Raw genomic sequence first — 18,573 nt, forward strand, 5'->3', positions numbered from 1 at the left:
ACCTCTTCTTAAAAAGTTCATTCTCTAGTTTAGCCTCTTCTCTGTACTTAGAGTCGTTGAGATTTACAGCATAGAAACAGACCCCACTTGTTTCAAAAGCTTTAACAAAGGACATCAGGGAGGAAAAATACCACTGTTTGCATTGTTTGGAGATATAGTGATTGGAAAACAAACCTAATAGATTGACAAAAAGAGAAGTTAGAGCTGAAAATGTGTTGCTGGAAAAGCACAGCAGGTCAGGCAGCATCCAAGGAACAGGAGAATCGACATTTCGGGCATAAGGCCTTCCTGAAGAAGGGCTTATGCCCGAAACGTCGATTCTCCTGCTCCTTGGATGCTGCCTGACCTGCTGTGCTTTTCCAGCAACACATTTTCAGCTCTGATCTCCAGCATCTGCAGTCCTCACTTTCTCCAGAAAGAGAAGTCAGGAGCTTTTAGTTCACAGTTATTAGGAAAAAGAATATTTAACTGGAAAATGTTGTTGAAACAAATATCTGAAGTAACTGGTTTAAGTATTCAACAGAAAAGAGTATGTGAGAAAAGGATCAGGCAATCACAAAGTAGACTATAGGAAATGGAAGGAGTAGACCCTTCAAGCATGCTGTATAGTTGTCCTATATAAATGCAACTTTCCTGCACGAACCCCCAAAGACATTGATTCCTGTTATATCTAAAAATATGTTCTAAACCAAGGGTCATCATTTAAAATTGAGGAAGCACTCATTTAAAATGCACAGAGGGCTGTGAGTCCTTCCTGAAAAGGCAGTAGAAGCAATGTGTTTGAACATTTCTAATGTAGGGGCAGATAAGCAAGGGGGTGAAAGGTTATCTGAGGTAGGCAGAGATTGGAGGTTATAATCAGATCAGTCATGATTTGAAATGACAGAGGGTGCTGTGGGGCTGTGTAGCGTACTCCTGTTCCTTGCCAAAAGCAGATGTTGGAAATCTGAAATAAAAATAACTCAGCAGGTTTGGCAGCATCTGTGGAGAGACAGACGATCAGTAATAACAGGGTGGCATGGTGGCTCAGTGGTTAGCACTGCTGCCTCACAGCACCAGGGTCCCAGGTTCGATGCCAGCCTCGGGAGAAGGTAGCTAAGAGTGCAATACGTGGATGCAGGTGAGGGTGAGAGTCTACTTGAGGATGTGGCTGAAGAGCTTCAGGGCAGAGGAGAGGACTTGGGAATACAGTGAGAGAGGAACTCACTGAGATCTTTGTAGAGATAGGAGAAAGAACTTCCTCAAGGTAGGCATCCTTGGAAGAGGCTTCACAGTCAGGGCTGATCTAGCCCAGGCCTCAACACCCTGATATTTCAAAACATTCATCTCCTTCCTCTTTAAGTACTATCAATGATCTATCGACCACAAGTCTCTAGAGTAGAGAATTTCAGACATTCACCACACTCAAAGTAGAGAAGATGTTTCCTCTTGTGGGGGGCGATTCAAAATATGAGTCATAAAACTCAGATAGAGTCATAGAGATGTACAGCATGGAAACAGACTCTTCGGTCCAACCCGTCTATGCCGACCAGATATCCCAACCCAATCTAGTCCCATCTGCCAGCACCCGGCCCATATTCCTCCAAACCCTTCCTATTCATATACCCATCCAAATGCCTCTTAGATGTTGCAATTGGACAAGCCTCCACCACTTCCTCTGGCAGCTCATTCCATGCACGTACCACCCTCTGCGTAAAAATGTTGCCCCTTAGGTCTCTTTTATATCTTTCCCCTCTCACCCTAAACATATGCCCTCTAGTTCTGGACTCCCCCACCCCAGGGAAAAGACTTTTCCTATTTATCCTATCCATGCCCTTCATAATTTTGTAAACCTCTACAAAGGTCACCCCTCAGCCTCCGACGCTCCAGGGAAAACAGCCCCAGCCTGTTCAGTTTCTCCCTGTAGCTCAGATCCTCCAACCCTGGCAACATCCTTGTAAATCTTTTCTGAACCCTTTCAAGTTTCACAACATCTTTCCAATAGGAAGGAGACCAGAATTGCACGCAATATTCTAACAGTGGCCTAACCAATGTCCTGTACAGCGCAACATGACCTCCAAACTCCTGTACTCAATACTCTGACCAATAAAGGAAAGCATACCAAACACCTTCTTCACTATCCTATCTACCTGCGACTCCACTTTCAAGGAGCTATGAACCTCCACTCCAAGGTCTCTTTGTTCAGCAACACTCCCGAGGATCTTACCATTAAGTGTATAAGTCCTGCTGAGATTTGCTTTCCCAAGATGCAGCACCTCGCATTTATCTGAATTAAACTCCATCTGCCACTTCTCAGCCCATTGGCCCATCTGGTCAAGATCCTGTTGTAATCGGAGGTAACCCTCTTCACTGTCCACTACACCTCCAATTTTGGTGTCATCTGCAAACTTACTAACTGTACCTCTTATGCTCCCATCCAAATCATTTATGTAAATGACAAAAAGTAGAGGGCCCAGCACTGATCCTTGTGGCACTCCACTGGTCACAGGCCTCCAGTCTGAAAAACAACCCTCCACCACCACCCTCTGTCTTCTACCTTTGAGCCAGTTCTGTATCCAAATGGCGAGTTCTCCCTGTATTCCATGAGATCCAACCTTGCTCATCAGTCTCCCATGGGGAACCTTGTCGAACGCCTTACTGAAGTCCATATAGATCACATCTACTGCTCTGCCCTCATCAATCTTCTTTGTTACTTCATTAAAAAACTCAATCAAGTTTGTGAGATATGATTTCCCACGCTCAAAGCCATGTTGACTATCCTGAATCAGTCCTTGCCTTTCCAAAATGCATATACATCCTGTCCCTCAGGAATCCCTCCAATAACTTGCCCACCACCGAGGTCAGGCTCATGGTCTATAGTTCCCTGGCTTGTCCTTCCCACCCTTCTTAAACAGTGGCACCACTTTTGCCAACCTCCAGTCTTCCGGCACCTCACCTGTGACTATCGATGATACAAATATCTCAGCAAGAGGCCCAGCAATCACTTCTCTAGCTTCCCACAGAGTTCTCAAGTACACCGGATCAAGTCCTGGGGATTTATCCACCTTTAACCGTTTCAAGACATCCAGCACTTCCTCCTCTGTGATCTGGACATTTTGCAAGATGTCACCATCTATTTCTCTACAGTGTATATCTTCCATATCCTTTTCCACAGTAAATACTGATGCAAAATATTCATTTAGTATCTCCCCCATTTTCTGTGGCTCTACACAAAGGCCGCCTTGCTGATCTTTGAGGGGCCCTATTCTCTCCCTAGTTACTGTTTTGTACTTAATATATTTGTAAAACCCCTTTGGATTCTCCTTAATTCTATTTGCCAAAGCTATCTCATGTCCCCGTTTTGCCCTCCTGATTTCCCTCTTAAGTATACTCCTACTTTCTTTCTCCTCTAAGGATTCACTCAATCTATCCTGTCTGTACCTGACATATGCTTCCTTCTTTTTCTTAACCAAACCCTCAATTTGTTTAGTCATCCAGCATTCCCTAAAACTACTAGCCTTCCCTTTCACCCTGACAGGAATATACTTTCTCTGGATTTCTCTGGAATCAATTCTGAAGGCTTCCCATTTTCCAGCCATCCCTTTACCTGCGAACATCTGCCCCCTTTGAATACCGTCAAAATTGGCCTTTCTCCAATTTAGAACTTCAACTTTTAGATCTGGTCTATCTTTTTCCATCACTATTTTAAAATGAGTAGAATTATGATGTTCATTAATAATCCAATTCTGGAGAATCTTATTCAGCCACAGCCTGATGAAAGTGTAAAATTCACTGCCATGTGGAGTACTCAGGGCAAAAGGGTAGAGGGTAGAGGGTTATTGGTAGTGCATGTAGGGGATGCTGATTGGGGGAGTTAACGGAAAAGGTGATGGGAGGTTTACAGCAAATATAAACCTTGTAATTGATCAAACAGCCAGTTTCTGTCCTGCAAACTCTGTGGAACAAAGACAAAATTTCAATGTAGCAGTTCCCCAGTTTGCAGATGAAGGTCAGAGTGGAGGGGAGGGAAGGGATGATGAGATGCAACTGATTAACCAATTATTTAACAGTACTCAACTTTACACGACTTTGAAAAGCAACTCCATCTCAAGCACATGATCCATGGCGTTTGCTGTGGACAAGTTCAGAGCCAGCCGTTGGATGTGAAGCTGTTCCGCAAGTCCTTTCTCTCTGCCTCAGTCAAAGGCAGCAGGGGAGAACGACAAAATCCCCCATAATATCCAAACCATCCCATCGCCTCCTTGAGGGCTGCAATGCCATACTTTTGTGTAACCTGCATCAGATAAAAATACTCTGCTCATTATGAAGAAAAGGAAGCTCCTTTAACAAAATGAAAATTGAACTACACAGATCGTTTTTTTCAAATATATCATAAATGCCCAGAATTGACGGCAGGACCAACATTTATTGCCAGTCCCTAATTTCTTTTGACTACCTTCTTGAGCTGCTATAGCCTGTGGTGAAGGAATTCTAGGACTTTGACTCAGCAATGGTTTAAAAGTAAACCATGGGTTAAAGTTTAGTTCGGAGTCAGAATGGTGTGTGCCTTGGTGGGAAAGTTGCAGGAAGTGTCTTTCACCTTTTCAATGGTAGAGGTTATGGGTTCGGAAGTTGTTGTGAAAGGAGTTTGGTGGGTTTCTGCAGCTTGTGGATTGCAGGCTGCCCTGTGGAATGGACCCACCAAACTAAAGACTGACTAGCTACCTTGCCAACCATCATGAGATGCTTCCAACTTGAAATGCCCTCTCTGTCCACAGGCTACATAGAGCTGGAAGACTGCCTGTTGGCAAAGCATCAACAAGAACACAACCCCACCCATTACTTGGACTTCCATTCAAAGATTTCCTCTGCTCACCTCATGCCCATTGGAACCAGGAGCTTATCCTGAAACCAGGGTCTCAAAACAGAATGAGAATCCAGACCCTGCTTTTAAAAATGGAAAGTCAAAGTTATACTCACTGCTGTGTTTGGCTCAATCAGCCTGTATTGAAGTTCTCGGGCTTCTGCCCACTTCCCCCCAAGGCACAGCTTTTCCAGACTGCACAAAGGCTCTCCGAGGACATTGGCAAGCGCGCACACACCACCCACAGCCCCTGAACAATCAATCAGGGATAGAAAAAAAAAAATTAATTTTGTTAGCAAAGAATAAACTTGCATTTTAATAGCATCATTCACATCTTTATAATAGCTGTGGCCACCTCCCGCCCTTTGGAGTCTGAATGACATTCAATGACCTCACCATTGATGAATGGGGTTACTGAATTGGACACTGAATTGGACCAGCCATATCAATACCATGCTTACGAGACCAGGTCAGAGGCTGGGAATCCTGCAGCAAACGCTGAGTCCCAAAGCTTGTCCATCAGCTACAAGGTAAATGTCAAGAGTATTATGGAATAACGTAGATTGGTTCTTGTTCAGCAATTGAGAGAATTGTTATCGAGTGCAGATGAGAATGTGCAGTAATTAGAACAGCTATGATCTGATTAAAAGGAAGTGACAAAGTGGTCTACTCCTGCTCCCGATTCTCATGTTTGTATGTACTGTCTCGTCTGAACAGATGCAATGCGAACACATTCAGGAAGCTTGACACCATCAGGATACAGCAGTCCACTCAATTGACACCATATTTAAGACTTTCAACATTCACTCACACCTTCACCAACACTCAGTAGCAGCAGTGCATACCATCAAAAGGCTCCTTAGAAAGTACCAGCCAAACACATCACCATCTAGAAGGACAAAGGCAGCAGATACATGGAAACACCACCACCTATACGCTCCCCTCCAAAGCCACTCACCATCCTGACTTGGAAATATATTGCTGTTCAGTGTCATTGGGTGAAAGTCTGAACTCCCTCCCTCACCACATTGTGGGCCTACATACACCAAATGGACTGCAGTAATTCAAGAGGCAGCGCACCATCACCTTCTCGAGGGCAATTAGGGATGGGTAATAAATGCTGGCCCAGCCAGTCACACCCACATCCCATGAAGTTAAAAAAACGATTCTGCTTTCAAGTCCCAGTTCAGGGACATGGGTGGCACGGTGGCACAGTGGTTAGCACTGCTGCCTCACAGCGCCAGAGATCCGGGTTCAATTCCCGCCTCAGGCGACTGACTGTGTGGAGTTTGCACATTCTCCCCGTGTCTGCGTGGGTTTCCTCCGGGTGCTCCGGTTTCCTCCCACAGTCCAAAGATGTGCAGGTCAGGTGAATTGGCCATACTAAAAATTGCCCGTAGTGTTAGGTAAGGGGTAGATGTAGATGTAGGGGTATGGGTGGGTTACGCTTCGGCGGGGCGGTGTGGACTTGTTGGGCCGAAGGTCCTGTTTCCACACTGTAAGGAATCTAATCTAATCTAATCTGCACTGACATTTCGGAGATCAGCACTGAGGGAGTGCGCCCCTTTGCAGTTCCATCAAACCAACCACCATCTCCCTTCTCAGATCAATGGAAAATATCTGGAAAGTAAAAGGGTAGATTTGCTCCAATATTCTGACCAACATTTATCCCTCTTTATAACACATTACCTAGTCATGATCACATTGCTGTTTATTGGGTACTTGCTGTTTGCAAATTGGTGACAACATAATATTAAAATGCTTTTTCCGATTTTGTTTTAGAAGGAAAGTCACTCTTGCAACATCTACAAAGGTAGCAGGTTGATCCTATGATTGGACATCAAACAGGTTCCTCTGTTTGGAATCCAGCATAGCCTATTCAAGTGAAATAGGTTTGATGCCTCAAACCTGTTCCTTTCTTGCAAAATCTCAACTCCAGAGCTGTATCTAATCCCATGCTGAACCGGTCTCAGGAACTTTAGATGGGGACAGTGTCGAGAGAGCTTTACTTTCAGTTTAAAAGAGCAGACGCAGCTGTACTCTGCAGCTAACTCAATGCTGTGGAATGCACTGCCAGCAGTGGTGGTAGAGTCAGATACATTAGGGATATTTAAGTGACTCTTGAACAGGCACATGGAAGATAGTACAATGAAGGGTATGTAGGTTAGTGACATCTTAGGGTAGGATAAAAGGTCAGCACAACATCGAGGGCCGAAGGGCCTGTACTGTGCTGTACTGTTCTATGTTTGATGGGCACAGGAAGTAACAAAATGGGAAGAGTTATACGCTGGGTAAATATTCATTATGATGGAATACAAAAGAAAATGGTTACAATTTTAATAATTACACCCAGAAAATTTATCTTAATAGCAAAAAATACAGCAGTAACATATCTGACAGAAAACATTTTAAATTGGAACCTGAAGTTTTGTCTCTTCTCAAGCATTTACATAACACTTCACATCATGAATGTTGCAAATCAATTCACAAGAGAGTGTGTTGAGTTACCAACTGATAGCCACACGAGGAGATGCAAGGACAGGTGATTGCGCAGGTTTGATGGCCCATCGTAAAACAGAAAACGTGTCAGAGATTCACAGTAGGAATTCCAGAGTTCAGTGTCAACAATGGACCAATTACAATCAGGGATGCACACAAGGTCAGAATCGGAGGACTGACTGGCACAGACTTGATGGGCAGAAGGGCCTTTTTCTGGGCTGTAGACTTCAATGACTATGACTATAGTTGCAGCCACCTCAGCTTGTTGGAGGTTTCAGAGTTAGGGAGGGGTTAGGCTACAGAACGATTGTAAGTAAGTGTGTGTGTAAATCATCATGTCTCCAGCACTGCAATGTATACTCCCAAAAGAACAATCTGGAAATGTCAAGTTGAGCGATAGAATTATTCTTTTTCCCTCTCTTCTTCTGGAATAATCTTCTCTTCACATGAAACCTCTTTGAATCAACCCCATAACCCTACACTGCTCCTAATCACATTTTGATATCCTGTCAAAGTTAAAGTAGATTGTCTCTCTCAAAGAAAAACTGAACAGAAACCACAGCATGACAAGTGTACCAATGCAGTCAAACTTGCCATTTGCTGACCTGAACTTGTTCCTCTCCACCCTGTAAAAAACCGTGAGACACAAGCCCAGCAGGAGGGTCAGGGTCAGTTACTCTGGTGTATGAAAAGCATAATTCCATTCCAGTGATTCTAGACTTTAGCTACTCCCCCACCATCAGTCCATCACATGGTGAACAGACAGCAGCCGCTCTGCAGCTCAACTCCCAAAGTCATTGTGCAGCCCAACGCCCCGCCATGTACGTTTTTACTAAGAAGACAACAGAAATTGCTGGAAAAACTCAGCAGGTCTGGCATCACCTGTAGGAAGAAAACAGAGTTAACGTTTCAAGCCCAGTGACTCATCATCAGAGCTGAGATAACTGCTATCAGTTCTATTGAAGGATTATGTGGCTCGAAACATTAACCCTGCTTTCTCTCCACAGATGCCCGATTGAGTTTCTCCATCAATTTCTGTTTTCATTTCAGATTTCCAGCTTTGTTTTATTTTACGTTTTCACCGAGTGTCAGTTAGTAAGCATTTTCTCAATAAATAGAAAACATCTAAATCACTCCCTCAAAGAGGTGGCACCAGCAGAATGGGCCAAATAGCCTCCTTTTATGTTATGATCATACTCTCCATCTGTGTGAGCAGACCATCCCCAGTTCCCTATCTCCATTATGGATGGCCTCTTACCTACTGAATAAGCAGGGAGCAGGAATCCAGCTGATCCAGCCAGCACCTGGAAATTCCGGTTCCTGGTTTTGTGGACAATCAGTGCGATTCTTGTGATCTGGGGAAGATGAACTGAAGCATAAAATACCATCTATTGCCAGCCAGCCAATGAGTTATTTGATTTGATTTATTGCTGTCACGTGCACTGAGGTGCAGTGAAAAATGTTGTCTTACGTGCTTTACAGACAGATCGCACTATACAAGTGCATCAGGGTAACAGAACAGAGTGCAGTGTTACAGCTGCCAAGAAAGTGCAGAGAGAGCGAGATCAACATTAACTTAAAGAGGTGCATTCAAAAATCTGATAACAGCGGGGAGGAAGCTGTTTTTTAATGTTTGTACATGTACACAAACTTTTATATCTTCTGCTCAATAGAAGAGGGTGGAAGAGAGTATACCCAAGACGGAAGGGGTCTTTGATTATGTTGGTTTCTTTTCCAAGGCAGTGGGAAGTATAGGTGGAGTCAGTGGATGGGAGGCCGGTTATCGTGATGGGCTGGGTTGTGTTCACAACTCTCTGTAGTTTCTTTCGGACTTAGAAAGAACAGTTATTATATCACACTGTGATGCAGCCAGATAGGATGGTTATAGATAGGACAGGACTTTAAACAGGACAACAGTCTATTTACAAACAGCCTCTACAAACTACAGCCAATAGCAGCATTCATAGCTGACGCTACCGCAACTTCGCCTGATAAGAACAGGATTATTTCTCCACAAGATGCAGGTAGTGGAGGACACATATGTAGGTACAATCAATCCAAGTCTTTTACTGTGGTTTAATTCGCAGGAGGGGAGTAGCAAGGCATGACCTGAATTATCTCATTTAGAACAGGCCAACATAAAATGGTCTGCCCTCCTGTGAAGAAGGGTGTGGCACTGAGCTCAGTGAATCCCCACAGAGCAGAAAAAGAGGCCATTCAGCCTATCGGGTGTGCACCAACCCTCTAAAGAACATCTAGACCCAGCCACCTATCCTATCCCCATAGACTTGCATTTACCATAGCCATTCCAGCTAACCTGCACATCTTTGCACTATGACTGTGGGAGGAAACTAGAACACCCAGAGGGGACCCATACAGACACTGGGAGATTTGCAAACTCTACAGGGATAGTCACCCAATGCTGGAATGAAATCGGGGTCCCTAGCGCTAAGAGGCAGCAGTGCTAAGCACTGAGCCACCACACTGCCCCATAGGACAGAAGACATTATGAGCAAGTTTGTAACAATTTTAACAGAGTATATAATCAGCAGTGTTTCAATTTGCCTCCAAAGGTTGAGGGCCCCATTCCAGACAGCTGAGCAGCGGAATTATATCTGACTCTTCCTGGCAGGACAAAAGGATCAGTTCAGGCAAAACACCTTCCTTGAGATGGGCTATAAACTGAGACTGCATCCAGCCTCACAGATAACAGATCCCATGGCATTATCCCTCAACTAACACCACTAAAGGAAGGAGAGATTATCTGGTCATCATGAATTTGTTATTTCTGGGATCTCACTGTGCTTAGGCTGGTTAATCCCTGCAGACAGGGTAGTGCCTTGGCTGGAGAACTGGAGATGTCCTCACTGGGAACAGGATCAGGGCCACCCTATGCTCTGATGCCTCCACTTCCTGGTCATGGACCTCACAGTGTGATCTCTGACAGCAGTAAGGAGGCAGATGCCAGTGGAGACCACAAGATGGCACCATCTTAAACGTACAGCCCAGAGGCGAGGTCAGGAAGCATATCCAGGGTGGAGGAAATCAGGAATTCTCTGCTCCAAAGAGGCTGGGGTTGGTAAAGGACTGCGGTTCCCGACTGAAAACTTTAAACACGGAGATTTTTGCTGAGTAAGAGATAATGTCATGGTTTAGATACAGATCTCAATGATCCACCTGAACTATGGGTTAGGCGCCAGGGGCTGAATGGCCTCCTCACATCCCCCTTGCAAGTTAAGAGGAGGAAACAAGGAAGGGATGATTACTTACATCATTCCCACTGTCCTTCAGCCCGATGATGTTTGGATGTTGAGATAGTGTGAGGATTGCATCCATTGGAAGCTCCAGTGCAGTGTTGCCAGGGACACTGTACAACACAACAGGCACAGGTGAGGCATCTGCTACCTGAATTGAAATCATCAAGAACAATCAAGAGAGTGATTGGTTAGTGTTCTTGTGGCACAGTGGTAGCATCCCTACCTCAGAGCTAGGAAACTCGCATTCAAATCCCACCAGTTCCAGAGGTGGAACAGAGAACAACACAGCACAGAAATGGGACCTTTGGCCCAAACTAAACAATCCCTTTTGCCTGCCCTTGGTCCATATCCCTCCATTCCTTGTATATTCATGTGCTGCTTTAACACCCCTATTGTATCTGCCTCCACCACCACCCCCCAGCAGCATGTTCCAAACTCCTCCCACTCTTTAAATAAAAACTTGTCCCCCACATCTCCTTTGAACTTTTCCTCCACTCACCTTAAATGCATGCCCCCTAGTATTAGACATTTTAACTCTGGGAATAGGATTCTGACAGTCAACTCTATCTATGCATCTTGTAATTTTATAGATTTCCATCTCAAGGTTCTTCTAGAGGGGTGCAATAACATCTTGAACAGTTTGATTAGAACATAACATAAGAATGATTGATTGATTAAAAGATCCCATCGCCCAGTGACTCTGGCACACCTCAATGTGGGATCATAGCCAATTTACTCTATTGATTCCCATACAATAGCAATGTGCTGAAACCACACAATGCTAGAGGAGTGGGAAAAAATATGAGCACTCTGCTCTTTATCTACAGTGCATTCGCCATGGCATTCTCACCCCAAAAGCTAGAACATGAAAATCAAAATCAAGTTTGACAATCCAATGCAGTACATATCATTATCACATGGTCAAAAACAACAAACACAGAAACTGCTGGAAAAACTCAGCAGGTCTGGCAGCATCTGTGCAGAGAAAGCAGAAAGTTTTGGGGTCAGTGACCTTTCCTCAGAAGCAAGATCCTTCTCTTCGCTAATTAGCGAGCACCATCACTCACACACCTCATGGAAAGGTCTGTCTCATTATAAAAGTGCGACCAGCGAAAGGTCCCCCTGCAAACACCTTTTATTGAGGCAAGAGAAGAAAAATATCTTTGACAGCAAGAGGAATATCCAGAAGGCCATACATGAGCAGAAGTTATTTCCCTGTTAACAGCCAGCTATTAACTCCGCAATGGTTAGGGTTAATGGTTACCGGTTTGTGTAACTGTTACCTGTGTATAGTGCTGGATGAAAGCAGCACTGTTCATTCTGCCCCGATAGTAAAATGGAGTGATAACCATCACAGCATTCGCCCCTGCTTCAGCCATCTTGAGTGTCATTGCAATGGTGGCCTCCGTGGCTGTTGGGAGCAGAGAGAGAAATTGCCACTTACAACCTGTTTATAGTAGCCATGGCAACGAGATCTCATTCACTGACCTGAAACTGACACTGATGGTTACAGCTTTTGGTGGGGGGGGGGGGGGCCTACCCCTTACCCCACTACTGTAATAGAAGGCAGCATCTGCTGTAATTAGGGACAGGCAATAAATTGCTGGCCTTGCCTATGAAATTTGCAAGATTGCTGGGAAATGTTAGGACAGTTATAAGCTTAAAAACAGTCCAGCTACAGCCCACACAACCTTCTCCAGTAACACAACCGTGACTGAGTGTTGCTCTTTCTCTCTCACTCATTGCCCCGGTTCTCTCTCAGACCTATTGTCCAGTGCACAGTTATTTGAAGTGTTTATTCCCCAGTCACATCCATTGGGGTGTCTAGACTGGTTCATCACATCAGCCTCTGCTGCTCCTGCCACTGTGCCCACTGCTACCCTCCTGTACAACTCTCTCTCTCTGGGATTAGACCTGTTTTGGTGAGGGGTTCTACTCCGAATCATGTACCTGTCCTGTTCATGACACACAGAATTAATTTCTTGTCTTGCAATTCTAACAATCTTCACTTACATTCACAGCCTGAGCCAGCGACCAGCAGCTTTTCCTCAGGCAGTACCTGCCTCACCCGCCGAACCACTTCAACACGTTCCTCACTGGTCAGGAAGACAAACTCTCCATTGGAGCCCTGAACAACCAGCCCTGCAAACACAAGGAAAGATCATGCATTTAAACAGCACCTGTTTCCACCTCAGCACCTTCCAAACTGCTTTCTGGCCAAACGTAGTGTTTTTGGAAGTGCGGTGGTGGGTAGGAACCATCACAGCCAATCTGCACACAGGAAAATCCTGCAAATGGCAAAACATTGTTAATTTGAGAGTTGAATTTTGGTCCAGAGTGGAGGACTCTCCTGCTTTTCTTTGACTTGGTGCCACAAAATCTCTTACACCCTTCAGGGAGAGCAGGCAGGGTTCATGTCTGAAATACAGAGCCTCTGCATCACTCCCTCAGTGTTCACTGGAGGTTTCTGAGGATGAATCTAATGGAATAGACATTGGTGAGCCAGTGGGAGCAGAATATTTGGATTTTGATAAGGTGATAAGGATGAGAATTTTATAATCAGGACAAGTGTGAGGTGATTCACTTTGGTCGGAGTAACCAGAATGCAAAGTACTGGGCTAATGGTAATATTCTTGGTAGTGTAGATGAGCAGAGAGATGTCGGTGTCCAGGTACACAGATCCTTGAAAGTTGCCACCCAGGTTGACAGGGTTGTTAAGAAGGTAAAAACAATGACTGCAGATGCTGGAAAGCAAATACTGGATTAGTGGTGCTGGAAGGCTTTTGCCTGAAACGTCGATTTCGCTGCTCGTTGGATGCTGCCTGAACTGCTGTGCTCTTCCAGGATTGTTAAGAAGGCATACAGTGTTTTAGCTTTTATTAATAGAGGGATCGAGTTCCGGAACCATAAGGTTATACTACAGCTGTACAAAACCCTGGTGCGGCCGCTCTTGGAGTATTGTGTACAGTTCTGGTCACTGCATTATAAGGAGGATGTGGAAACTTTGGAAAGGGTGCAGAGGAGATTTACTAGGATGTTGCCTGGTATGGAAGGAATGTCCTACGAGGAAAGGCTGAGGGACTGGAGGTTGTTTTCGTTAGAGAGAAGGTTGAGAGGTAACTTAATAGAGACACAAGATAATCAGAGGGTTAGATAGGGTGGACAGGGAGAGCCTTTTTCCAAGAATGGTGACGGCGAGCATGAGGGTATAGCTTTAAATTGAGGGATGATTGATATAGGATAGATGTCAGAGGTAGTTTCTTTACTCTGAGTGTAGTAAGGGTATGGAATGCTTTACCTGCAACGGTAGTAGATTCGCCAACTTTAAATACATTTAAGTCGTCATTGGACAAGCATATGGACATACACGGAATTGTGTAGGTTAGATGGGCTTCAGATTGGTATGACAGGTCAGCGCAACATCGAAGGGCCGAAGGGCCTGTACCGTGCTGTAATGTTCTATGTTCTAAACAAACAATATCCACATTGCAGCCAGAATTCTGATAATTGGGCTGTTGTGTGTGTGCGCGCGCGCGCGTGTTCGTTCCCAAATGTGGGCCAAAGGCAGAAAAAATAACTCCAATTGTTTGCTGCTGTGTTCTACAGTAAAAAGGCTTTTCACATTGGATCACTGAGAACCTTAGTCACACATTAATCAAAATGAATGGCCAAAGAGTTTGGTCAGGATGAAGAACTCACCATGTTCAAGGTCCAAGGATCGTGTATGTAATCATTTATCGAATGGGGCCTTAAACTGTGCAGCCAATGACCTGGAGCCCGCAATCGTTATTCATACATTAGCAATAAGACAGTGAAGTACAGATTAACTACTACCAATAAAATATCCACATAGCTAATTAAGTATTTACATTGAAAGCCCATTAAGCAGAATACACACCATCAAAGTGAGTTTGGGTGGGGGAAGGTAGGGACTGACTCAAAAGAGTTGGAGAAGGAAATAAAACACTATATCCCCCACTGCTGTGTCTGCTTTATAAAAGGGCTCAGATGATGAGTTCTAGCTGGGTAGGCCATTGCTTGTTACCAAGGGAACTCATCGCAACAAGCCCCCTGGGGAGATTAATTAGTGATACCCAATGGTTATCGCACCCATAATCAGATCATGGGGACTCAGTTTATTAAATGAAGACTGGCACTTAACATTAGACACTCATTAGAATTCAACTGAATTAGCTTTATTGTCTCATGTACTTAGGAGTACAGTGAAAAATTTACAAGTCACCACTTACAGCACCATCTTAGGTTCAGAGGTACAGACAATAGGTGCAGGAGTAGGCCATTCTGCCCTTCGAGCCTGCACCACCATTCAATATGATCATGGCTGATCATCCTTAATCAGTATCCTGTTCCTGCCTTATCTCCATAACCCTTGATTCCACTATCCTTGAGAGCTCTATCCAACTCTTTCTTAAATGAATCCAGAGACAGGGCCTCCACTGCCCTCTGGGGCAGAGCATTCCACACAGCCACCACTCTCTGGGCGAAGAAGTTTCTCCTCATCTTTGTCCTAAATGGTCTACCCCGTATTTTTAAGCTGTGTCTTCTGGTTCGGCACTCACCCATCAGAGGAAACATGTTTCCTGCCTCCAGAGTGTCCAATCCTTTAATAATCTTATATGTCTCAATCAGATCCCCTCTCAGTCTTCTAAACTCAAGGGTATACAAGCCCAGTCGCTCCAGTCTTTCAGTATAAGGTAATCCCGCCATTCCAGGAATTGACCTTGTGAATCTACGCTGCACTCCCTCAATAGCCAGAATGCCTTTCCTCAAATTTGGAGACCAGAACTGCACACAGTACTCTAGGTGTGGTCTCACCAGGGCCCTGTACAGCTGCAGAAGAATCTGGACTACAGATTCTGGAGTACAAATTCTTACAAAAAGTAACTAGAAAAATACAAAAAAAAACCACAGAAAGTCCAGCATTACAAACCTTCAAACAGTAGAAAATCTTACTAATAAATCAAAGAAATAGAGAAATAACAATTTCAGAATAACAGTCCTTCCACAATAATGTAATCAATGAAGAAAAAAAGTGGAATTTAAGAAAGGAGCTGAGGTCATGAACATTCTGGTTCAGGCTGAGACAGTGGTTACAGGGACGGGGTAATGGAGCTTGTACCAGTGATAGAGGAATGACAACTTTGGTTTTCAGATTAATTAGCCAATGGGAACTGCAGTTCAATGGCGACTATTTGCATTTACATGGCACCTTTATTGTGGTGTAAGGTCCAAAAGAAGTGGACAGGAGCATTAGAATCATAGAATCCCTACAGTGTGGAAGCAGGCCATTCGACCCATCAAGTCCACACCGGCCATCTGCCAACCTATCCCTGTAACCCTGTATATCCCATGGCTAATCCACCTAACCAACACATCCCTGGACACTATGGGTAATTTAGCATGGCCAATTCACCTGCACATACAGATGTACAGCATGGAAACAGACCCTTCGGTCCAACTTATCCATGCCAATCAGATATCCTAATCTAATCTAGTCCCATTTGCCAGTACCCAGCCCATATTGCTCCAAACTCTTCCTATTCATATAGCCATTCAGATGCCTTTCAAGTGTTGCAATTGTACTAGCCTCCACTCTTTGGACTGTGGGAGGGAACCAGAACACCCGTACAAAACCTACGGGGAAATTGTGCAAAGTCCACCCAGACAGTCACCCGAGGGTAGAATCGAAACCTGGGTTCCTGGCACTGTGAGGCAATAGCGCTAACCACTGAGCCACCTTGCCATCCAAAGCAGAAGATATTAGGACAGGTGACCAAAAGCTTGGTCAAATTAAATGCTGCAAGTACAAGAGCAGATCAAAGGCTGGGAATTCTGCCAAAGCTAACTGACCTGCTCACTCCCCGTAATCTGTCCATCACCTACAAAGCACAAGTCAGCTGTGTGATGGAATATTCTTCACTTGCCTGGATGGATACAGCTCCAACAATACTCAAGAAGCTTAACAACAACAACAACAAGTAAAAATCAAGATGCACTTGATTAGAAATCCCATTCACCACCTTCAGCATTTAACCACTTCACCACTGAAGCTCAGTGTGCACCATCTACAAGAAGGAATAACTATCAAGGCTGCTTCAGCAGCACCATCCAAACTCATGACCACTTCCATCTAGAAGGACAAGGGCAGCAGGTACAAGGGAACACCACCACCTTCAAGCTCCCCTCCAAGACACTCATCATCCTGACTTGGAAAAATGTGTCGATGGGTCAAAATCTTGGAATTTCCTCCCTAAAGGCATTGTGGATCAACCCAGAGCACATGAACTATGGTGGTTCAAGAAGGCAGCTCACCACCACCTTCTCAAGAGTCAAAAAGTGTGGTACTGGAAAAGCACAGCAGTCAGGCAGCAGCCAAGGAGCAGGAGAGTTGACATTTCGAGCATTCCTGTTGAAGAGCTTATGCTCAAAACATCGACTTTCCTGCTCCTCGGATGCTGCCTGACCAGATGTGCACTTCCAGCGCCACAGTTTTCGACTCTGATCTGCAGCATTTGCAGTGCTCACTTTCTCCCTGTTTTTTACCACCCTCTCAGGGGGCAAGTAGGGATGGGCAATAAATGCTAGCCCAGCCAGCAATGCCTATGTCCTGTGAATGAATTGGAATAAAAAGCATCTTGAAGTTAGAGAGGGTGAGGGAGTGAATTCCAAACCTTAGGGTTCAGGCAGCTGAGGGCTAATGGTGGATGGAAATCAGGGAGTGGGGAAAATAGGATAAGACTGGAGGAATGCAGAGAGTTTGGACAGTCGTGGGTCTGGAGGAGACAGGGAGGGAATTAGAACATGGTGGATTGGAGCAGAATGTCACATTTGTGGTGTCACTGGGTAGGATCCCAATTTGATTCCTGATGAAGGGTGTTTGCTCGAAACGTCGATTTTCCTGCTCCTTGGGCGCTGCCTGACCTGCTGTGCTTTTCCAGCACCACTCTGATCTAGAATCTGATCTGCAGCCCTCACTTTCGCCTAGTCCTACTCAAAGTTGGCGAGTTCAGAGGGCAATTGGTAACTGGAGCTTGGTGTGTTGGGTTACAGAGGACTTGAAAGACAGCCTTAAGAGAGTGATAATGACTGTCCCCAGATAGTTTCCTATTGATAAATAGTTTTAAAATAAAAAAAGTGATGTCACAAAGCATACACAGTACCTCGGAATGGAATCTTGCTGAACTCCTGGACGTTGCTCTCCAATTGCTGATATTGCAGCCGGCCCTTCTGGTCAAAGGGGCTAACTATCGGAGGATAAATACCCCCCAGGTCCAGCTGACTCCCTGAGCTGAGGCATCTGACTTGCCTCAGCCCTCTCCCAAATACCCTCCACTCCAAACACTTCCAGATTATAGCTTTCCCCCAAAACATATTATCCCCAGCAGGAACGCAACTTTTCTGTAGCTCTGTCACAAGTTAGCCAGTGACCCGGAACCTTCAGTCTGTTAACTAAACCACGCCCCATCCCCCTACTCGGTAGACATTGCTTATTATTTCAGAAAAGGAGGTTACAAATATTGTTTTTACCAACGGAGAAGGTTTTTTTTTTACCAAGGTTAGAAAGTTTTTGCAATGTTTGGGATGAAGTTGGAACGCGCTAGGAGAGCTGGCAAATGGCCCGCTGGGGTGAGTTCAGCGCTGAGCATGTGAGAGCCAGGGTCTGACAGACTGAGAGTTTATTATTACTGTGTCTGCACAGCCTGTCAGCCACAGGCATTGTCAATAATACTGACCTTTCTCCTTATTACACTTCCAGTCCTAATCCTGGATTCAAACCTGAATCTCAATTCTTAACCTTATCAGAATTCTTAACTCCCCATCCTACCCCAAATTCCTGATCACAACCTCTGACCCCAATTACAGTCCCCAAACCCAGACTCTTAACTACAACCTCTGACCCAGACTCTTCCCACAGTCCCCAGACCCACCCTGGTGACCCTGATCACAACCCTG

General features: G+C 44.8%; 1 protein-coding gene across 1 annotated transcript; it reads right to left on the reverse strand.

Annotated features, from left to right (window-relative positions):
• Nucleotides 1–365: 365 nt before the first annotated feature.
• On the reverse strand, nucleotides 366–18,126 carry hoga1 (4-hydroxy-2-oxoglutarate aldolase 1). The gene is made up of 7 exons (XM_072557170.1): nucleotides 17,781–18,126; nucleotides 12,613–12,741; nucleotides 11,883–12,010; nucleotides 10,613–10,747; nucleotides 8,601–8,697; nucleotides 4,960–5,093; nucleotides 366–4,273 (listed from the first exon to the last, which is right to left on the reverse strand). The coding sequence occupies exons 1-7, from the start codon at nucleotides 17,989–17,991 to the stop codon at nucleotides 4,124–4,126; spliced, it is 984 nt and encodes a 327-aa protein (XP_072413271.1). The 5' UTR covers nucleotides 17,992–18,126; the 3' UTR covers nucleotides 366–4,123.
• Nucleotides 18,127–18,573: the final 447 nt, after the last annotated feature.

Source organism: Chiloscyllium punctatum, chromosome 38, assembly GCF_047496795.1.
Source record: "Chiloscyllium punctatum isolate Juve2018m chromosome 38, sChiPun1.3, whole genome shotgun sequence".
NCBI classification, from domain to species: domain Eukaryota; kingdom Metazoa; phylum Chordata; class Chondrichthyes; order Orectolobiformes; family Hemiscylliidae; genus Chiloscyllium; species Chiloscyllium punctatum.